The sequence below is a fragment of the Gasterosteus aculeatus genome, chromosome 2 (genome assembly GCF_964276395.1).
Source record: "Gasterosteus aculeatus chromosome 2, fGasAcu3.hap1.1, whole genome shotgun sequence".
NCBI lineage: Eukaryota > Metazoa > Chordata > Actinopteri > Perciformes > Gasterosteidae > Gasterosteus > Gasterosteus aculeatus.
Window position 1 is genome coordinate 18,195,744 of NC_135689.1, and position 23,296 is coordinate 18,219,039.

The 23,296-nt window shown below is 44.6% G+C and overlaps 2 protein-coding genes across 2 annotated transcripts; both read right to left on the bottom strand.

Moving 5' to 3' along the window:
- Positions 1 to 53: 53 nt before the first annotated feature.
- LOC120829703 (syntenin-1) lies at positions 54 to 11,817 on the bottom strand. Its single transcript, XM_040194056.2, has 9 exons — positions 11,615 to 11,817; positions 9,142 to 9,193; positions 8,187 to 8,283; positions 5,099 to 5,199; positions 4,405 to 4,569; positions 3,235 to 3,410; positions 2,834 to 3,005; positions 2,041 to 2,132; positions 54 to 1,601 (listed from the first exon to the last, which is right to left on the bottom strand). The coding sequence occupies exons 2-9, from the start codon at positions 9,190 to 9,192 to the stop codon at positions 1,547 to 1,549; spliced, it is 909 nt and encodes a 302-aa protein (XP_040049990.2). The 5' UTR covers position 9,193; positions 11,615 to 11,817; the 3' UTR covers positions 54 to 1,546.
- A 3,062-nt stretch (positions 11,818 to 14,879) lies between these two features.
- LOC144385521 (syntenin-2-like) lies at positions 14,880 to 22,407 on the bottom strand. The gene is made up of 4 exons (XM_078086127.1): positions 22,216 to 22,407; positions 19,743 to 19,794; positions 18,788 to 18,884; positions 14,880 to 15,800 (listed from the first exon to the last, which is right to left on the bottom strand). The coding sequence occupies exons 2-4, from the start codon at positions 19,791 to 19,793 to the stop codon at positions 15,607 to 15,609; spliced, it is 342 nt and encodes a 113-aa protein (XP_077942253.1). The 5' UTR covers position 19,794; positions 22,216 to 22,407; the 3' UTR covers positions 14,880 to 15,606.
- Between the last annotated feature and the right edge of the window lie 889 nt (positions 22,408 to 23,296).

Genomic DNA, 23,296 nt, shown 5'->3' on the forward strand with positions numbered 1-23,296 from the left:
GATACTGTACATTATTTGTTGCATTTTTTGCAAGAGGAAAAACACCACCGAGCTAATGTGAACAGAAAGACTGTTTATTTGTTTTACATTATTATCTTGGTTACATTCGTATATAAACTTTTAGATTTTCTTACAGAATGACAGTGACGTTTTTTTTCAGATTGCATACCTAGAAAATTAAAGGAATACATGCATCCAAACATGAACAGCATTAAAAGGAGAAACTTTATATAACAAGTAGAAATTCACAACTGCGAGCTCTGCTCAGTCTCATTGTGCTCATCAACCAAGGGAGGAATATTACAGGAACGTCCTTCAGCAACACGTAGCAGGAACGACGACTAAACCCCATTTAGTGGAATTCAAACGCATTCCCTTGAGCGCAGGATTTTCAGCATCAAATTTCAGCAGTTTCCTATGGTTAACAAATGAGTTTATTGAATGAGTTCTCATTAATATGAGGCACCACAAACACAAGAAAAAGAGAAAGCCGTTGAACTTCACCGTTGAAATGGATACAGGAAAGACAACCTTTTAAAAAGGTAGTGGAAAGTGCACTTAGTGGGTCCGCCCAGCACAGACCCTGTTCAGACAAACACCACAAAATCCCTCTAAATTACAGTCAGAGGCGCAACACCACATCCAACCAACAGACGCCTCTGAACTGACCTCCAGCTAGCCAATCACATCCACGCACTGCGTCCTGGATGACTGCTGCATTTCAGTCTAAGAGCTGTTAGTGTTTGTAGGACAGGGCAACGTCCCAGCAACCAGCTCCCGCTGTCTCTTTTCTCCCTCCACTGTCCCCCGGGATGTGCACAGTGCTCCTACACAGCACGCATCAGGGCATCGCCGTCACATTTGCCTGCAGAGAGAGGAAATGCGCCGCAGGACCTCGCCGTGTTGTGGACGTTAGAAGGATCTCTATTCACAAGTACAAAAATAACCTAATCTCAATGGCAGGATCAACACTAATTTATATACCAACATGTGGTACAAACTAAAAGCAAGACTTAAAACGTGTTAGTTTTTACTGGCCAAGTTAAAATGATACTGGAGTCTAGAATCAAGTCTCACACACACTAGGGGCCGAGTGGAGGGACTGGGAGCACAGCTGTGATCTACATGCTAGGGCTCTGATGACGGACCGTTGGCTTTACAGCATTCTGACCAGATGAAATGTCAGGGGCCACGGATTGGTCTCCACAAAATGAAGAGGAAGCTCTGGACTCATGATAGCGTGCGTGGCACAAAAAAAAAAGAGAAGAAAAACACTGTCCTTGATCTCAAATACAAAACAAAATACAGAATGACTATACGGTTAAGGTAGATAAGGTAATAGATGTGTCAACAGAGATGAAGGTCATGTAGAAAAGAAAAGGACTAAAAAAAGACCTTTAAAAGGTTAAGTGTGAGGGTGAGAAATAGCGACGGCAATGATTGTGATGCAGGAGGCAGTCTGGTGTGAAGACGGAAAAAGAGGAAGAAAGATATGAGAGGAGAAGAGAGAGAGATCTGCATTGTAGACGCTCCACAGTCCCGGTATCTAGACCTCTGGGACGGAGTGATCCATGGCTGACCGCAGGAGACCGGTCGACATCCTGAAGAAGAAGAAAACATCACATCCATCAGCGGTCAGTGAACCTGAATGTGGTCGTAGCGGGCGCTGTCTTAAAGCAACAAGTCATAATGACAAAGTATAAAGAAACCCAATAAAGGTATTTTCCATGATGACACTTATAGTAATAATCAGATCCTATCATCGCCATAAATAAGCACTTTTGGAGGATTTAAATTGATGGAGCACAATCGCAGCACACTACTCTACTCAATAATGGACAAATTTCAAGACATTTTTGTCCTTCCCCTAATAACCTTTTGTTCTGTTCCAAGGAATAAAATGATCCACTGTTGCTTTACAGTTCTTGTTCACTTCATGGTGCAACTCACTCGTTGCTTACGGCACCAACAGGGGTAAACACAAAAGGACATTTGAGCCAACAAGTAGCCGATTGATTGGTAAAGACATGGAAGTCCTACCTCTTAATCATGTGTTCATAGACGAACTTGGGCATGATGGTGATGGTCATGGCGGCCGGAGAGGTGGTCAGAATGTCCTTGATCTGAGAATCCTGGGATTGTCACACACAAACAGTGACATGTGAGGGCCTCCTCAATCACTGACCAGCACATTCTCGCTCTGTTAACCCGTATGCATCAATAGGGACATTTTAAGTTTTAGAATCTTAGAGGATTTTAGCGGTGTTGATGCATAATACGACCTGGGCAAGTGTGAGGTGTTGAAGTTCAAGTTTGATTTTGGCGTAGATAAAAAAAGAAAACGTAAAAGCATGAACTTAGACATTCTTTTATATCAGGTTTAAATCTATAGTCTTTTAAAGTGGGGAAATTCTAAATAATGTAAAGAAACGTGGTATTTTTGATCAGGACGTCAGAGCAGCTTCACTGTTTTTAAGAGGATGCACAAGGGTTAAACGTTGAGATGAATTCACACAGCGTGATGGAACAACACGCCTAGTTACAACACACAAGGACAAAGCAAACAGAGCAACATAACGGTTTAAATGAATCACCTTTTAACGTCACATGTGTATTTGGGAGCTGGTGAATGCTGCATTTACTTAAAAACTTCAAAATGTTCCTGCATTACACTAAAAGGTGTAACTACAAGGCGACAAACTTTCTAGAGAAGACACACGTGTTCTGCATTAGTTCCTGTTTCTACAAAGCTCATTCTGTCCTAGAGAACACACATTTATATCCAGAGACCAGACTATGATAAAAAGGACTTGAGATACATGGATTGTCTGACCTTCAGTCCAATAACGTTTTGTCCGTTGATTTCACAGATGAAATGATCGGTCAGGAGGCCGTTGCGGGCGGCAGAGGCATCCTTGACCAGTGAGGTGATTTTGCCAGACTTGTAGATGAAGCCAACATGGCCAGAGCTGTCTTTGTGCATGGTGACGGTGCGTTGATATGGCCTAGAGACACACACACAGTACAGCTATCAACTGGTGTAAAGCTTAGTATATTAAAAAATAATATATCTGTAAATTCGTCAGAAAAAAAAACATAAAACTCAACATTAAAAGAGCAAACCGTGAGCTGAACAGCAGAGTGCGAGTGATGGAGCAGCCAGCAGAGGGAGCCAATCCTTTGATCTGCTATTTGAAATACTTTGTTAGCGCAGAGCTAAAGGCTAAAGCTCACCTGTCCCTGACTACGAGCTCGATGCGGGTCTCGGCAGCAGCCTTCAGGGCCTTGTGGGCCTTGTCCACGCTCAAGCCAGCACAGTTCTGCCCGTTGATCTGAAGGACCTGGTCCCCGAAGCGCAGCCCGGCCAGGGCCGCAGGGGAGTTGGCCTGCACCAGCTGGACAAACACTCCCTGAGAGGGGAAACAGATAAAATGAATCCAGGGAATAGATAAAGAGACACAGGCTGAAAGTGGAGACAAAACAGAGGAAGGAAGGCAAGGACACAGCGGGGAGGGAGGACATGGAATGTTCCTAATGAGAGAACAGGGTTCGTTTGGGTTTTTTACTGTCATGGGAAATGTTCATTCTCGAAATATAATACAACATATATGCAATAGAAATAAATACCAAACTACAGCATCAAACGTTTTAACTTTAAACTATGAACAATATATTAACAAGAGCTTACAGTATAATTACAGGGGTTTTCCTCTGTAAGAACTTGAAGTGTATCTATTAGTCCAATGGAACTTTGTGAATATTATTATTTCATTTTAGATGTACGTTCATTGTGCAGGAACTAGATGTGATGTGTAACATACATTGAAAAGCATTCATGTTGGATTGGTGCTTCGTGTTATTGTCACGATTGCAGCAGGTGCAACACAGAAGAGCCGCATGAGGCACGAGAGCATTTCGTGTTCTACCGTGTGACAGAATTTATTATTTGTATATTTTGTTGCATAAAATGAAGACAAATCGAAAAGAATCAGTCATTCGCGTGAGCAAATAAAGTCACTGTCTCCAGCTGAATGCGGCTTGATGACGAACACCAATTTAATTTCCACCATCGCAGTAACAGCAAGAAGGAACGCTTTTTTATGTTCGTACGGAATGCAATATCAAATTTAATAAACAATTTCACGTAAATTCTTTAGTGCAGACATTTTCACATCACTTTGAAACTGGAGCAACTATCTCTGTTTAATGTTAAATCTACTCTTTTATGAATAACAACAACACGCAGAGAAGTCAACTAATTGTCAGAAAGGAATTGGGAAGACGCTCTAAATGCAGCTGAGTGGGTTTAGCACACTGAGTGTGTGCTGAAGAGGAGCAGAGGTCCTCGCTATGTGGTCGGGGGAGGGGGGGGGGGGGGGGGGGGTGTCGAAGACTCTGACTTACGTTGTCGATGGACCTGAGGCGGAGTCCCACCTTCCCGTCCTGGTCCTTGCAGAGGATAATCTCCCGCAGCCCGGGGCGGATCTCTGCCCTTCTGATGCCCACATCCGCCCCCGTCACGGGCCGCACCATCCCGCCCACACCTGAAAGGGAGGGCAACGCCACTTGCTGGGGGGAGGGGCGTATAGAAAGTATAAGAAGTGGGTTGGGAGAGAACAGGAGGAGGAAAATGAGTGCGGGTGAGACAGAGGCGAGAGAAAGAAAAGGATTAACGAGGCGCGTTGCATTAAAATTCACCGTGACATTATTGTAAAAACCAATGCCGCATCGAATGTGGGAGGATTCGATTGAATGAACGGGATCAGGAATGCTTTAATCATTGCTTTGGGAAACATCCTCATTAATATGTTCTGAACCAACAACGAAGACATTTAAAACCAGAGAAATATAACGACCGTGAGAGCTTTGACATTCGCGAGCACAGACACGCAAATGGAGGGGAGTGAAGAGCTCACACCCACCCACACTCTGCTGCAGGCCGCGCTGAGTCACTCTGTAGTGTGGATCTCCAGGAATAGAATAGTGATCTACAGCCCCTTCCACCCACTAAAAACAGGTTCTCAAAAGGTTTGGAGAGAGGCTTCATGAACCGTGCGTTCACCCCTCAGATGTCCAAAGGATGCACACAACCACTTACATTGTCAGCCACCGGCAACAAGGCCAGGTTCCTCTGGACCTCCTCGCTGTTGAGGGCCAGGCCCATGTAGTCGCCAAGCTCCCCGAGGTCCGGGTACAGGCCTTTGAGAAGAAGAGAGAGATGTGCAGGAGAAAGGGTGGGTCAGTATTTATTAAGTGCCACCACATCAAGCAAGTGGGTCCTGTAGAGTCCACCACGGCGTCGCAGACGTAGACGGGATTAGGATTCAACTTTAGGAGAGAAGGAGCGCTCTTCAGTCATTGCAGCAGCGTTAGGTGTCGCATTGGTGCCAGACGTCTGGCTGAGCGTGGAGAGTCACACTGCAACACGTCATGTCGCTGTTTGCATCACATCACATACTGCCTGCTGAGTGCGCTCCACTGTCGGCCTCTGGTGATGACGGAGCCCTATGGCGTTATATTTGTGCCACAATCCTGAGCGCGTAATTTTAAGTTTTGAGCACAGAGAACTATATTTTAGCAAAGAAAAACATTCCGTGCGCGCAGTTTACTGAGGTGCCCTCGCCACAAACTGGTTTTCTGCGCGCAGGCAGCGGTTGCTGCGCTCTCTCTCTCCACCTCTTCACGCTGCGCTCGCTCGACGTTTCACTCACGCGCTCGCTCGACTTGAAGCAGCGTTACATTTGTGCCACAAAACCACCCAATCAGAGAATTAAAGAAGGTCCATTGTGATTGGCTGTTGGTCTCCAATCACAACGCTAGTAGAACTACCTACAGCATCGCGGAAGCTCAGCGAGTTGTTGAAGTTTGCAGCATTTGTGCTAAATGCTAATGGCCTGGATTAAAACACTTGGTGTTCTCATCATTTGCTTCGGTCATGTCTGATGGTGGCTAGCCGGACTCACTCGTTTTCGTCTTCTTTAGGAAGCGTTGTGATTGGAGACCAACAGCCAATCACAATTGACCTTCTTTAATTCTTTGATTGGTTGGTTTTGTGGCACAAATGTAACGCTGCTTCAAGTCGAGCGAGCGCGTGAGTGAACCGTCGAGCGAGCGCGTGAGTGAAGAGGTGGAGAGAGAGAGCGCAGCAACGGCTGCCTGCGCGCAGAAAACCAGTTTGTGGCGAGGGCACCTCAGTAAACTGCGCGCACGGGATGTTTTTCTTTGCTAAAATATAGTTCTCTGTGCTCAAAACTTAAAATTACGCGCTCAGGATTGTGGCACAAATATAACGCCATAGAGCCCAGTGCATCTCAGACACCCCATCTGCTCCCACAGCGTGGGGGAGGGCAGCTACCGCTCAGGCCGCAGCGCTCGCTAAGTGTGCGTGTGTGTGTGTGTGTGTGTGTGCGTGTGCGCACATATGTAACAGGGGTCTGACTGTGGTGAGTGTCAGTAGAGCATACAAACACACAGACAAAGAAATTAACGTATGAATGTTTATTCAAACTGAGACAGCGAACCACTTGTACAACTAGTTGGTCACCCGGTTTGCACACGTCACAGGAGGGATGCTCCCGGACATCCTTGGACAGGTCTTTTGACCACAGTGGAGGTTGGAACCTGATACAGGTACAAGTTGTGTCTCACTCACACACACACACACACGAAACTAGTTTAGATTCTTTAAGTGAGAGGACTAATCTGAATTCTGAACGCGCAATTACGTAATGCGCAATGAGCTGCGACATGGGAGTACCAGCAAGGAGCTCAGGCATGCTAAGTCAACACTCGTATCACTATTAAGTATTTATTTTTGCTTTCAACAATGAATAAGCAATGAACCAGGTGGAGTCGACTCAAAAGTCAACATTTGGTTTGAGTCAGTCCCTTCGACCACATTCACACTCTCCCCAAGCACTCCGAAATCCCTCACAGCTCTAGACAAGAGGGGGTGGAGAGCGAGATTGCTGTTGGCGAAACATAAAGAGCACAAATCATAAGAGATCAACCCTGATCCATCCTGTATTCCTCTACTAGACACTGAACGGTGCGTTCATTTTGGATTACTCCAAAACGACTAAAATGTCACAATTTTCAATTTGCGTGGAAAGTGGTTTTCGGTGATTGCGTCCACTTCGATCTGCTGAGCTTCTGGTGCTTTGACGCACACGCCTATGAAATGTTTCTCATAATGATGAGATACAGTGTCATTATTATGGATGCGACATCAGAACTATGGGATATAGTATTTCACCCCCCCCCCCCCCCCCCCCCCCAAAATGGCAACAATGTTCTCTCACAGCAAAGTGTATTGGTGGCCCATTGAGGCCCAGCGCTCAGTTCCAAGTCTTTTGCAGGGAGGTCCTGTGGGTGACGACGAGGTGATTTAAAGATGCGATCTACAGCGATATCTGCTGTGGCTGTGGTCCAGTCTTGATGTCAACCTCCTTCTCTCTCCCTTCCTCCATCTCTCCTCCCATTGCTCCTCTAGCTCACTGCCCTGCAGCTCTTCCTCCCTCCTGTTCTTTTCTTTTCACGCCAACTCCTCCCCCTCCTCTCCCATCATGCCCCTGTCCCAGCACAACTGCCAGAGCCAGTCTCCATGGTGACTCATAGCTTGCTCTGCTGAGGTAGAAACAAAAGACCAAAAGCCCACGGGACTTTGCATCCAAATGAAAAGAGGAACCAGATGAGGGGAACAATGGAAAAAGGGGAGAAGTGAGTCTAAACGAGTACACGAGTTGGTTCAGTAATCTTTTCTTCCATCTCAAAACTCATGACTACTTTCATATAAGCTCAGAAAAGAAGATTCTTGAGGTCCCGGAGCAGACTACAAGGAGAGAGAAAGCAAGGAGGTCACAAACACAGAGGGGAAAGAGGGAAATCAGAGCCGCTGTGGGAGATCCATTCACTCCTGTAATTGTCCACAGACCATCAACTCCTCCCATTCCCGTCCTCTCACTCCACTCATCTCCACCCGTCGCTAATACTACAGAGCTGTTCCTCTCCAACAAATAGCACAGGCTCAGAACCACAGACATCCACAAATGTCCAGCAACAGAAGCGAGAGACACATTGGTAAGAGAAAGGGGTTGTTGTTGCTAACAGGCGAGTAGATGGGAGATGTTCTTGGGTTTGGTGACGCGGCGGAGGGATAAAGTCAATTGTTCATATGTGAGACTCACTTGATCCCGGCATGCCAGCGGTGGCGAGCTGAGGCTGGTAGGTTCCCTCGGCGATGGCCGGCATGGAGGCGGCAGTCTGGGCATACTGCGCCTGGGCCTAGAACGTAATCAGACACACCAGTCAACTGCAAGTGCACTCGGACATGGAAAGATCAGCGCCGGATCAATGCCAGTGAAACACAAAAAGTATTGATGAAGGGTTGTTACGGAAACATTAACGCTCATTAGAAATGCAAGTCCTTTAAAACATCCCGTCTTAAACCCTGAAGAGCGCTTTAAAGCACGTACACTTTACTGTTGGCCGAAACAATACAAATATTGGTATTTATAATTTACCAGGAATTGAAAGCAATAAAATAATTCTTCAATGTTAAATATTAATCTAGGCGATATTTGATGTGTGATTCATGTTGATCCGGCCTTCTATTGACTAAGTTGAGGGACTCACGAGGGTTGGACAAGGCCAAGCAGCAGAGGCCTTTTGTCTGGAGACACGCTGACCTTTGGTCTCTAACACGGATCAAGCATAAAAAAACTCTGGATCTAACATTTGTGAAATATTTTATTAGACCCCCACAACCGCGTCCTAAATGTTCAACTCTTTTAAACCCCACGTCACCAGCAGGCTTTCTGGTTGAGTCACAGGAGACATTATGCAACTGTTTTCAGAGAATATGTGATACTCAAACTAAATAGTCATTACACTAATTGTAGTCATCCTCTCAAATGTTTGAGTTTAGAGTAATCTGTGTATATTTTCAACCCCTCATCAATGTTTTGTACAGTGCTACATTGCTTCAGACTGGAATCACATTTCCTTACTGAACATGAGAACAGTAATTTATGGACGCATTCCTCCGTCATGCCAAAGAAATGTGGTTAGACCACAACACGCTACCGAGGTGGTTATTTCCCGGTGGCTGTCTCGCCGACACTGAGTCGTCCTTGCACTTACCCTCATGACCTTGTCGACCTTGAGGTCCTCGAGGGATGGATACAGGGACATCCTACGGGGGGAAAACACAAGTGGCTGTGAGTAGGGGACCGTGAGAAGGGCAAAGGTGTCCCAAAGTAGCAATCCAGCCTCACCACACAGGCACATAATAACCTCACCTCAATGTGATCTTCATAAGATAGATTATAGGTCAACATTGACTGAAACGTCTCACGTTAATGTGAAAACGTTGCTATGCAGCCTTGTGCACCATTCAGCCCTAAACATTAAATGATACCTTGTGACTGGGGAATGAAAAACAAGAGGTAAAATTTAGCCAGATCAAGGAGAGACGGAAGTTCTGCTCAGGATGTGGTGGCACAAACCACACACGGGAATGCAGAACATGCACTTGTGGCCGTGCCCCAGTATCTACAGCTGGGGGGGAAAAAGAAGGTAGTTGCAGCTTCTAAAGCAACAGATTACATTTGTTCTTAATGCAAAAGACACTGGTCCTCCAAGTTGGACACATTGAAATATCAGCATCCTGTTTGACTCAAGCCAGAACATTTTAGCCTGAAAAAATGACTTATTTCAGATTCCAATATCTTAAATCGGAGGTTTATTATAACACTGAGCAGAGATCCCCACCCAGTGTCATCTTTTCCCCTTTTACGTAATATGTGACATGTTTTATTTTTATAACCGGTATTACTGCCCCCTGATCTTTGTAGATCTAATTTAAATGAGTCAGGGATTCATTCCAACCTGATTGTACTCTGTACAAATGTACAAATCAAGTTATTTGAACTTGAAATTAAGACCAGTGTACCGGAGTGCATGGAACGTATTTTAACACACGAGAACATGGTCATGTGACTAAATAAATAAACAGATAATGGCACAAACAGTGGGTTATGTAATGCCCGACACATAAAGCCATTATTAGCTTATGATGCCAATCCAACTTATTTGATTCCCTAAAATAGAGGCAACATGATTTTAAGAAGCAGAATGATTGTACTTTAGGTCACGGAATCGTGGGACAGTTTGTTGCTGACTCACACTCACAAGACATGAGAACTCTTACACAAGAGAAGGGAACTAAAGCGATTCACGTAGAGCCTCCTGTCAGAATACAAAACGCCAAATATCTAATGATGGACGCAAAAGTCAGCAATTAGAAAGATCGTGTCGGGTAGAAAGACCTGACTCACTGGTCTTTGTATTGATTGCCATTCGTCACGCAGGAGTTACACAAAGAGCGCATACACCGACCGCATACACCGACCGCACCATTCAAAAATAACCAGACAGCGGGGGAAAAAAAGAGACTTGAGTCCCTAAAATAAGAAAACCATTCCGACCACAATCACATCACCAGCTACTCCTCCTCACAGACAAGAGCCCCATTGTGCAGCGGACACACAGGATCATTTAATACCTTCTAGTGTTTACTTTAGAGCTGATTGTAGCTTGTTGACGTTGCATCCCTCCTTTATTTGGACTAGCTGGAGGATTACAGCACCAGTTTGGAGACTTTTTCTTATTCAATCCATTGGGAACGTGTGTCCAAACCTTTGACTGGTACCGTGTGTGAATAAGCTCGGGCAGCTCGACACTAATCCTTAAGTCGCTTCTGCAGCGGTTCAAATGGACACGTGACTCTCTGGGACATATTAAAAAAAAGGACATTTCCCTACGTTTAAAACCTCGGGGACTGTGTCACGAGTGTGTCCCCATCAACGCTGAGCTCGTTGCTCGTGAGTCCCAAAAGGAAAAGCTTCAGGGGGCAAACTGCAACGGAGAGACAGAGAACTTCAGTGAGCCCGAACGAATTAGTTAGATACAAGAATGTGGGCTTCTGGGCAGCGAAACCCGGTCTGTTGACATGGCGGGGGTGGAGACATGGGGGGATGGAGGACGGACAGCGGTAATAACGGCACAGATGGCCGCACTGCTCTGAACTGACCCACGCCCTTTCTACACCCCCTCCTCCTCCTCCAAAGGGCCCCATTCTTCAGCTAACGTTAAGTTACTATATTAACGCTAAAATAGCACAGGGGCAAGGATATGACGCAGAGTTTCACCGACTTTAGCGCAACTTAAAATACGTGTTTGCTCAATACTGTGGTATCGAGGCGAAAGGTCTCGTGAGGGCTTTCAGGTGGGGGCCGGGCTGCGTCTCAATCAGGTGTCGATGGGACAAAAACGAAGGTTGCAAATCGACGCGAACGCCGAGAAGCCTCACGGCCACCCGGAATCAAACCGCCGGACGTTTCGAGAGGCTGGTCCCGCTAGGTTGACTTCATACATGATACAGAAGACATAACTAGCTACCTTTAGCGAAGTCGCCACGCATATCGTCTTTGTTTCGACATAGGCAGCAAGGAAGCGACATGCTAGCGTTAGCTGCATCGTTAGCTTGTTAGGTAAACGAAACCGTTACCGCGAGGGAGGTTCGGCACAAGCCGGTCGGAAGAAACAGTCTCACCTTGGATTTCTTGCTTGTAAAATTAGCAGAAACAACAACTTCGGAATCTCGAACAGCAGCAAACTCCTTTGTTTTTTTTTTTTTAATCTCGCTCTTGAGCTCCTTCGTCGTGCCGGAGGGGAATTCTGGAAAGTGATGTCACTGCTGGCTTCCTGGTCCAAACCCCGTCAATCAATGTTGACGTCGTAAGCCACGCCCCCCATCGGTCGCACGCACTTTGAGTCGCATTGATCGGAAACATACCGGGAGATTATTACTCCTCTTGTTATTCTACGTACACATTAAGATGTGACGACTGTTTAGCCCAAACCAAATGTTTCCCACGCGATTTATTGTTTATTAAAAAAACAATTAGTTGGTTATGATTTGAAAGGTTTACTCCAGTGACTCACTATTGAACTTCAATTAAGTTAAACGAAATAGAAACGAACGAAATAAAAAAAATAGTCAAAATTGGTGGCACACATTTTCTCATTCTACTCATGAAAAGGAGTGTCAAAACTTTTGACTGGAAACTCAGCACATATTTTTATTTATGTGTGTTATTTTCTGAGTCTTGGAAAAGCTCCTTCAGAGTCAGAAGACATAACTTAGCCGTTTCCCAACCGTGTTAGTCAATCCCCATTATAGTAAACTGACCTTTATTTGTGAAATTGGAGGCTTCCATTTTGTTAAAAGAAAAAACAGCAGTGATTGTTGACTTTTTTTTGTAAATCACAAAAAATGGGTAGGCCTATTTAAATTTGAAAATAGTTGTTGCCAAGGACATGCTGAGTCATGCAGTGCAAACACAAGGAGGATGGCTGGGCTCCTGGAGGCACTTTGAGGCGCAGCAGCAGATCTATGTCTTTCAATTAGCAGTGAAGGAACAGGAACTTGGATTCTTTACCAAGGTGGTAGAAAAAGCTTTGCACTAAAAGAAAAAAAGAATGCTTAATTAATATCACACGCATTTATGCATTAAAATTATGTAGACATATAATAAAAATAACAGAAATAATAACCTCATATTCTTATACAAGGCAAAAGCAATACATAGTCAAATGGAATTAAATAATATTGTTCACAGACTTGGGAAGTAATGAGAAAAATATTTGCTGTTTAACATGATACCAAGCTGTGGTCTGATGCCTTTAAATCTGCTAATAAAATATATTTACAACATTAAAGACTCAAGTGAGCAAATGCAGACTATTACACACGGCTGCGGCTCCCTCCTCACTTCTTAAACCATATTAATCTCCATATCTCTGCAAACTTCTGGAACTGGTTAGAAATATGTAGGAGCTCAATATCATTATGATGTCACATGATTTCATTGTAGTGGAAAAATGTCCACGTGGAGCTTAACTCTTTGTTTTTCTTTTTTTTTTTAAGTTGAATTTGCAGACTGGGTTGGTAAGAAGAAATAGCTAATGGTCTTTTCCTTAGAACACCTCAGTGCTAGATTAAAGGGTAATGACAACCTTATATACAGTATATATATGTATATATATATATATATACATATTTTTATTGGTGAGTCGTCTACAACAATGCGTGTAATGTAATCATATCATGTTAATGCACCATTGTATGTTAAATAATTACTTTATTGTTTTGCAATTTTGCAATATCTGCGCTGTCAGGCTTTGTAGCTGTGGGAAAAGAAAATAATTAAAAATAATTAAAAAAGGAAAATGCAAGTTGAGAGCACTTGTTTTATTTTAAACAAGCAATCATTGGTTTTAACCGCATACAGCAAATAACTACACAGTACGGAGGCGGAGAGCTGCCCACCACCTGCAGCTTGGCCAATATGTAACGTTGGCAGTAAACAACCGACAGCCAGGCCAGCTTTTTCCTTTATTGATACAAAACCACTAGGATGGTCAGAATGTGTCAGAATATTTGGGTTCAGTGAGGCAGTATGGTTCATCACTGACACTGGGCACAATGTCTATCATCATACATTATACATGAACTTTGTTGATTCTCAGAGATAGAAAACACGTATCTGAAAAGGATTGAAGTCGTGACACAATATTTCGAGGGGAGGTCACCATTTGATTGCTTCCTCAACCCCTGTTGTCAAATTGCAAGTATTTCCTATTTATTTACTCTTTTTATTAAGAAAAAAAAATCCAATTAATGTGCATTAACACAAATCCTGTCCTTGCACAGTTTGACCGTTAACGGCGGGTTTAAAGACACGACGAGATAAGAAGGCAATAACAACACAGGTTGAATGCAAAGCTTTCTACGTGTACATGCTGCTAGGGTTTCCATCGAGCCTTGAACATGAAGACAGGGAAAGGTAGTACCTCCTTTTCACCACCTCCCATGACAAGCCACTCAACTCAACACTACGCCTCGTCCCTCCCTAACGGAAACGTGTTCCACTTGTTCTGGTTTTCTGCTGGATAGGATAGAAATCATTGTTTGGTAACTGTACTTTTTTCCCCATTCCTGTAATACGACAAAGCTCTCCAACAGTATAATAGTACGCATGGAGTCGTGGCAGATGAATGTCCTCGCTAGAGGTTCATTAGTGTTTTGTACTTGTCGGCGTAACCATGCGCAACCAATATTTGGGGGAAAAAGTTACGAAAATTAAAGCACAAAATGTGAAAGTATTCAAGACGTGGATGTTTGTAAGGTTGTGGCCCATGTTTCCCAGGGAGGAAGGATATGGTGGAAAAGAGATTTCACTCAGTCACAGAGACAAAATAACACAGGCTGTCCTTAGTTTGATGAAATAAGTAGTGGAACAATAAACTGGAGACTCGTATAAATCAATTGCAGACTTTCATAGTTTCTCTCCGGATCGCCCAGGTAGGAAGTCACCTGTGAAGACACCAAGAGGGAACATTTAGGATCACAGCGGGCCTCAGGTGATCCTCTGCTACCGAGCCACGAAATGTCCACCTGTAACTGTTCGTTGAAATGATTAACGTGTACTGTGAAGCACAATGTTTTTTTTCATCTCTCAAGACTTTTTGAATTACAAAAAGATGAACTGATATTACAGAATCTGATGCATTCGGCATGCATCTAGATGGAGGACGTGTAGCCGACATGAGGCAGAACTAAGAACTGTTTTGTAAAGCAAGAAGAAATACAATTCTTGAAAAGTGCAGAAAATACTTTAAGCAGATTTTTAAATATTTTTAAAACTGTGTTTTTTCTTTATTATACAGTAATCCCTCGTTTATCGCGGGGGTTACGTTCCGAAAATGACCCGCGATAAGTGAAATCCGCGAAATAGAATTTTTTTTTTTTTTTTACAATTAGCAACTATTACATGTATACAAATACAGTGACTCGCGTGTAGGCCGTTTCACTGCTCTTCAGACTGGGCCGCTGCATCCTGACTGCGCTCTGCAGTGTTCTCTTCTTCTGAAGCCCGCGGTGCAGGTGTGTTTGTTCGGGAGAAGAACATAGTGATAGGCAGCTGTTGTCGCGCTTTTTTCTTCTTTGCAAAAAGATCCTTGTACACCGACATGCCACCATCGATTACGTTGGAGAACTGTAATGAACTTTTCAGACCAGGAGGTACGTCTACTTCTTTCATAACGTCTATGCTATATGGCTTCTCTCAACAGTTGGATATTTTGGGAAAAAACACGTTTTGCTCTCTTGCTACAAGTTAGATGAACTTTACATTTCAAACAAACTCAACTATGTTTTATTCCGCCCAACTCAAGTAGGAAATCTCTTCAATTCAACAAGCTGTTAGAAGTCAGCGGCTCAGTTTGACACGCTGCCGATGGGAGCGGCGTGCGTTGTGTGCTTAGTCTGTGCGTTGTGCTGTATATTTCTGCTAACTAAACGCTCTTGTTGGTGTAGTTAAACTGTCACTCTTGTAGTATGTATTTGAAGTCCGCTGTACAAGAGTTAGTGAGTCACTGCAAATAAATTAACTTTATTTGTTTAATAGGTCATTCCGCAAAGCGTTTCTATTCATGGCGTACTACATGTTTGTGGACACTCAAAGTGTAAATCAATAAGGGTCATAGGTTGTAATCGCGTTGAGGATCAGGGTCTTTGACCAAAGGGGAACCTGGTGGAAAATATCTTCTGTTTGGATGCACACAACCACTTACATTGTCAGCCACCGGCAACAAGGCCAGGTTCCTCTGGACCTCCTCGCTGTTGAGGGCCAGGCCCATGTAGTCGCCAAGCTCCCCGAGGTCCGGGTACAGGCCTTTGAGAAGAAGAGAGAGATGTGCAGGAGAAAGGGTGGGTCAGTATTTATTAAGTGCCACCACATCAAGCAAGTGGGTCCTGTAGAGTCCACCACGGCGTCGCAGACGTAGACGGGATTAGGATTCAACTTTAGGAGAGAAGGAGCGCTCTTCAGTCATTGCAGCAGCGTTAGGTGTCGCATTGGTGCCAGACGTCTGGCTGAGCGTGGAGAGTCACACTGCAACACGTCATGTCGCTGTTTGCATCACATCACATACTGCCTGCTGAGTGCGCTCCACTGTCGGCCTCTGGTGATGACGGAGCCCTATGGCGTTATATTTGTGCCACAATCCTGAGCGCGTAATTTTAAGTTTTGAGCACAGAGAACTATATTTTAGCAAAGAAAAACATTCCGTGCGCGCAGTTTACTGAGGTGCCCTCGCCACAAACTGGTTTTCTGCGCGCAGGCAGCGGTTGCTGCGCTCTCTCTCTCCACCTCTTCACGCTGCGCTCGCTCGACGTTTCACTCACGCGCTCGCTCGACTTGAAGCAGCGTTACATTTGTGCCACAAAACCACCCAATCAGAGAATTAAAGAAGGTCCATTGTGATTGGCTGTTGGTCTCCAATCACAACGCTAGTAGAACTACCTACAGCATCGCGGAAGCTCAGCGAGTTGTTGAAGTTTGCAGCATTTGTGCTAAATGCTAATGGCCTGGATTAAAACACTTGGTGTTCTCATCATTTGCTTCGGTCATGTCTGATGGTGGCTAGCCGGACTCACTCGTTTTCGTCTTCTTTAGGAAGCGTTGTGATTGGAGACCAACAGCCAATCACAATTGACCTTCTTTAATTCTTTGATTGGTTGGTTTTGTGGCACAAATGTAACGCTGCTTCAAGTCGAGCGAGCGCGTGAGTGAACCGTCGAGCGAGCGCGTGAGTGAAGAGGTGGAGAGAGAGAGCGCAGCAACGGCTGCCTGCGCGCAGAAAACCAGTTTGTGGCGAGGGCACCTCAGTAAACTGCGCGCACGGGATGTTTTTCTTTGCTAAAATATAGTTCTCTGTGCTCAAAACTTAAAATTACGCGCTCAGGATTGTGGCACAAATATAACGCCATAGAGCCCAGTGCATCTCAGACACCCCATCTGCTCCCACAGCGTGGGGGAGGGCAGCTACCGCTCAGGCCGCAGCGCTCGCTAAGTGTGCGTGTGTGTGTGTGTGTGTGTGTGCGTGTGCGCACATATGTAACAGGGGTCTGACTGTGGTGAGTGTCAGTAGAGCATACAAACACACAGACAAAGAAATTAACGTATGAATGTTTATTCAAACTGAGACAGCGAACCACTTGTACAACTAGTTGGTCACCCGGTTTGCACACGTCACAGGAGGGATGCTCCCGGACATCCTTGGACAGGTCTTTTGACCACAGTGGAGGTTGGAACCTGATACAGGTACAAGTTGTGTCTCACTCACACACACACACACACGAAACTAGTTTAGATTCTTTAAGTGAGAGGACTAATCTGAATTCTGAACGCGCAATTACGTAATGCGCAATGAGCTGCGACATGGGAGTACCAGCAAGGAGCTCAGGCATGCTAAGTCAACACTCGTATCACTATTAAGTATTTATTTTTGCTTTCAACAATGAATAAGCAATGAACCAGGTGGAGTCGACTCAAAAGTCAACATTTGGTTTGAGTCAGTCCCTTCGACCACATTCACACTCTCCCCAAGCACTCCGAAATCCCTCACAGCTCTAGACAAGAGGGGGTGGAGAGCGAGATTGCTGTTGGCGAAACATAAAGAGCACAAATCATAAGAGATCAACCCTGATCCATCCTGTATTCCTCTACTAGACACTGAACGGTGCGTTCATTTTGGATTACTCCAAAACGACTAAAATGTCACAATTTTCAATTTGCGTGGAAAGTGGTTTTCGGTGATTGCGTCCACTTCGATCTGCTGAGCTTCTGGTGCTTTGACGCACACGCCTATGAAATGTTTCTCATAATGATGAGATACAGTGTCATTATTATGGATGCGACATCAGAACTATGGGATATAGTATTTCACCCCCCCCCCCCCCCCCCCCCCCAAAATGGCAACAATGTTCTCTCACAGCAAAGTGTATTGGTGGCCCATTGAGGCCCAGCGCTCAGTTCCAAGTCTTTTGCAGGGAGGTCCTGTGGGTGACGACGAGGTGATTTAAAGATGCGATCTACAGCGATATCTGCTGTGGCTGTGGTCCAGTCTTGATGTCAACCTCCTTCTCTCTCCCTTCCTCCATCTCTCCTCCCATTGCTCCTCTAGCTCACTGCCCTGCAGCTCTTCCTCCCTCCTGTTCTTTTCTTTTCACGCCAACTCCTCCCCCTCCTCTCCCATCATGCCCCTGTCCCAGCACAACTGCCAGAGCCAGTCTCCATGGTGACTCATAGCTTGCTCTGCTGAGGTAGAAACAAAAGACCAAAAGCCCACGGGACTTTGCATCCAAATGAAAAGAGGAACCAGATGAGGGGAACAATGGAAAAAGGGGAGAAGTGAGTCTAAACGAGTACACGAGTTGGTTCAGTAATCTTTTCTTCCATCTCAAAACTCATGACTACTTTCATATAAGCTCAGAAAAGAAGATTCTTGAGGTCCCGGAGCAGACTACAAGGAGAGAGAAAGCAAGGAGGTCACAAACACAGAGGGGAAAGAGGGAAATCAGAGCCGCTGTGGGAGATCCATTCACTCCTGTAATTGTCCACAGACCATCAACTCCTCCCATTCCCGTCCTCTCACTCCACTCATCTCCACCCGTCGCTAATACTACAGAGCTGTTCCTCTCCAACAAATAGCACAGGCTCAGAACCACAGACATCCACAAATGTCCAGCAACAGAAGCGAGAGACACATTGGTAAGAGAAAGGGGTTGTTGTTGCTAACAGGCGAGTAGATGGGAGATGTTCTTGGGTTTGGTGACGCGGCGGAGGGATAAAGTCAATTGTTCATATGTGAGACTCACTTGATCCCGGCATGCCAGCGGTGGCGAGCTGAGGCTGGTAGGTTCCCTCGGCGATGGCCGGCATGGAGGCGGCAGTCTGGGCATACTGCGCCTGGGCCTAGAACGTAATCAGACACACCAGTCAACTGCAAGTGCACTCGGACATGGAAAGATCAGCGCCGGATCAATGCCAGTGAAACACAAAAAGTATTGATGAAGGGTTGTTACGGAAACATTAACGCTCATTAGAAATGCAAGTCCTTTAAAACATCCCGTCTTAAACCCTGAAGAGCGCTTTAAAGCACGTACACTTTACTGTTGGCCGAAACAATACAAATATTGGTATTTATAATTTACCAGGAATTGAAAGCAATAAAATAATTCTTCAATGTTAAATATTAATCTAGGCGATATTTGATGTGTGATTCATGTTGATCCGGCCTTCTATTGACTAAGTTGAGGGACTCACGAGGGTTGGACAAGGCCAAGCAGCAGAGGCCTTTTGTCTGGAGACACGCTGACCTTTGGTCTCTAACACGGATCAAGCATAAAAAAACTCTGGATCTAACATTTGTGAAATATTTTATTAGACCCCCACAACCGCGTCCTAAATGTTCAACTCTTTTAAACCCCACGTCACCAGCAGGCTTTCTGGTTGAGTCACAGGAGACATTATGCAACTGTTTTCAGAGAATATGTGATACTCAAACTAAATAGTCATTACACTAATTGTAGTCATCCTCTCAAATGTTTGAGTTTAGAGTAATCTGTGTATATTTTCAACCCCTCATCAATGTTTTGTACAGTGCTACATTGCTTCAGACTGGAATCACATTTCCTTACTGAACATGAGAACAGTAATTTATGGACGCATTCCTCCGTCATGCCAAAGAAATGTGGTTAGACCACAACACGCTACCGAGGTGGTTATTTCCCGGTGGCTGTCTCGCCGACACTGAGTCGTCCTTGCACTTACCCTCATGACCTTGTCGACCTTGAGGTCCTCGAGGGATGGATACAGGGACATCCTACGGGGGGAAAACACAAGTGGCTGTGAGTAGGGGACCGTGAGAAGGGCAAAGGTGTCCCAAAGTAGCAATCCAGCCTCACCACACAGGCACATAATAACCTCACCTCAATGTGATCTTCATAAGATAGATTATAGGTCAACATTGACTGAAACGTCTCACGTTAATGTGAAAACGTTGCTATGCAGCCTTGTGCACCATTCAGCCCTAAACATTAAATGATACCTTGTGACTGGGGAATGAAAAACAAGAGGTAAAATTTAGCCAGATCAAGGAGAGACGGAAGTTCTGCTCAGGATGTGGTGGCACAAACCACACACGGGAATGCAGAACATGCACTTGTGGCCGTGCCCCAGTATCTACAGCTGGGGGGGAAAAAGAAGGTAGTTGCAGCTTCTAAAGCAACAGATTACATTTGTTCTTAATGCAAAAGACACTGGTCCTCCAAGTTGGACACATTGAAATATCAGCATCCTGTTTGACTCAAGCCAGAACATTTTAGCCTGAAAAAATGACTTATTTCAGATTCCAATATCTTAAATCGGAGGTTTATTATAACACTGAGCAGAGATCCCCACCCAGTGTCATCTTTTCCCCTTTTACGTAATATGTGACATGTTTTATTTTTATAACCGGTATTACTGCCCCCTGATCTTTGTAGATCTAATTTAAATGAGTCAGGGATTCATTCCAACCTGATTGTACTCTGTACAAATGTACAAATCAAGTTATTTGAACTTGAAATTAAGACCAGTGTACCGGAGTGCATGGAACGTATTTTAACACACGAGAACATGGTCATGTGACTAAATAAATAAACAGATAATGGCACAAACAGTGGGTTATGTAATGCCCGACACATAAAGCCATTATTAGCTTATGATGCCAATCCAACTTATTTGATTCCCTAAAATAGAGGCAACATGATTTTAAGAAGCAGAATGATTGTACTTTAGGTCACGGAATCGTGGGACAGTTTGTTGCTGACTCACACTCACAAGACATGAGAACTCTTACACAAGAGAAGGGAACTAAAGCGATTCACGTAGAGCCTCCTGTCAGAATACAAAACGCCAAATATCTAATGATGGACGCAAAAGTCAGCAATTAGAAAGATCGTGTCGGGTAGAAAGACCTGACTCACTGGTCTTTGTATTGATTGCCATTCGTCACGCAGGAGTTACACAAAGAGCGCATACACCGACCGCATACACCGACCGCACCATTCAAAAATAACCAGACAGCGGGGGAAAAAAAGAGACTTGAGTCCCTAAAATAAGAAAACCATTCCGACCACAATCACATCACCAGCTACTCCTCCTCACAGACAAGAGCCCCATTGTGCAGCGGACACACAGGATCATTTAATACCTTCTAGTGTTTACTTTAGAGCTGATTGTAGCTTGTTGACGTTGCATCCCTCCTTTATTTGGACTAGCTGGAGGATTACAGCACCAGTTTGGAGACTTTTTCTTATTCAATCCATTGGGAACGTGTGTCCAAACCTTTGACTGGTACCGTGTGTGAATAAGCTCGGGCAGCTCGACACTAATCCTTAAGTCGCTTCTGCAGCGGTTCAAATGGACACGTGACTCTCTGGGACATATTAAAAAAAAGGACATTTCCCTACGTTTAAAACCTCGGGGACTGTGTCACGAGTGTGTCCCCATCAACGCTGAGCTCGTTGCTCGTGAGTCCCAAAAGGAAAAGCTTCAGGGGGCAAACTGCAACGGAGAGACAGAGAACTTCAGTGAGCCCGAACGAATTAGTTAGATACAAGAATGTGGGCTTCTGGGCAGCGAAACCCGGTCTGTTGACATGGCGGGGGTGGAGACATGGGGGGATGGAGGACGGACAGCGGTAATAACGGCACAGATGGCCGCACTGCTCTGAACTGACCCACGCCCTTTCTACACCCCCTCCTCCTCCTCCAAAGGGCCCCATTCTTCAGCTAACGTTAAGTTACTATATTAACGCTAAAATAGCACAGGGGCAAGGATATGACGCAGAGTTTCACCGACTTTAGCGCAACTTAAAATACGTGTTTGCTCAATACTGTGGTATCGAGGCGAAAGGTCTCGTGAGGGCTTTCAGGTGGGGGCCGGGCTGCGTCTCAATCAGGTGTCGATGGGACAAAAACGAAGGTTGCAAATCGACGCGAACGCCGAGAAGCCTCACGGCCACCCGGAATCAAACCGCCGGACGTTTCGAGAGGCTGGTCCCGCTAGGTTGACTTCATACATGATACAGAAGACATAACTAGCTACCTTTAGCGAAGTCGCCACGCATATCGTCTTTGTTTCGACATAGGCAGCAAGGAAGCGACATGCTAGCGTTAGCTGCATCGTTAGCTTGTTAGGTAAACGAAACCGTTACCGCGAGGGAGGTTCGGCACAAGCCGGTCGGAAGAAACAGTCTCACCTTGGATTTCTTGCTTGTAAAATTAGCAGAAACAACAACTTCGGAATCTCGAACAGCAGCAAACTCCTTTGTTTTTTTTTTTTTAATCTCGCTCTTGAGCTCCTTCGTCGTGCCGGAGGGGAATTCTGGAAAGTGATGTCACTGCTGGCTTCCTGGTCCAAACCCCGTCAATCAATGTTGACGTCGTAAGCCACGCCCCCCATCGGTCGCACGCACTTTGAGTCGCATTGATCGGAAACATACCGGGAGATTATTACTCCTCTTGTTATTCTACGTACACATTAAGATGTGACGACTGTTTAGCCCAAACCAAATGTTTCCCACGCGATTTATTGTTTATTAAAAAAACAATTAGTTGGTTATGATTTGAAAGGTTTACTCCAGTGACTCACTATTGAACTTCAATTAAGTTAAACGAAATAGAAACGAACGAAATAAAAAAAATAGTCAAAATTGGTGGCACACATTTTCTCATTCTACTCATGAAAAGGAGTGTCAAAACTTTTGACTGGAAACTCAGCACATATTTTTATTTATGTGTGTTATTTTCTGAGTCTTGGAAAAGCTCCTTCAGAGTCAGAAGACATAACTTAGCCGTTTCCCAACCGTGTTAGTCAATCCCCATTATAGTAAACTGACCTTTATTTGTGAAATTGGAGGCTTCCATTTTGTTAAAAGAAAAAACAGCAGTGATTGTTGACTTTTTTTTGTAAATCACAAAAAATGGGTAGGCCTATTTAAATTTGAAAATAGTTGTTGCCAAGGACATGCTGAGTCATGCAGTGCAAACACAAGGAGGATGGCTGGGCTCCTGGAGGCACTTTGAGGCGCAGCAGCAGATCTATGTCTTTCAATTAGCAGTGAAGGAACAGGAACTTGGATTCTTTACCAAGGTGGTAGAAAAAGCTTTGCACTAAAAGAAAAAAAGAATGCTTAATTAATATCACACGCATTTATGCATTAAAATTATGTAGACATATAATAAAAATAACAGAAATAATAACCTCATATTCTTATACAAGGCAAAAGCAATACATAGTCAAATGGAATTAAATAATATTGTTCACAGACTTGGGAAGTA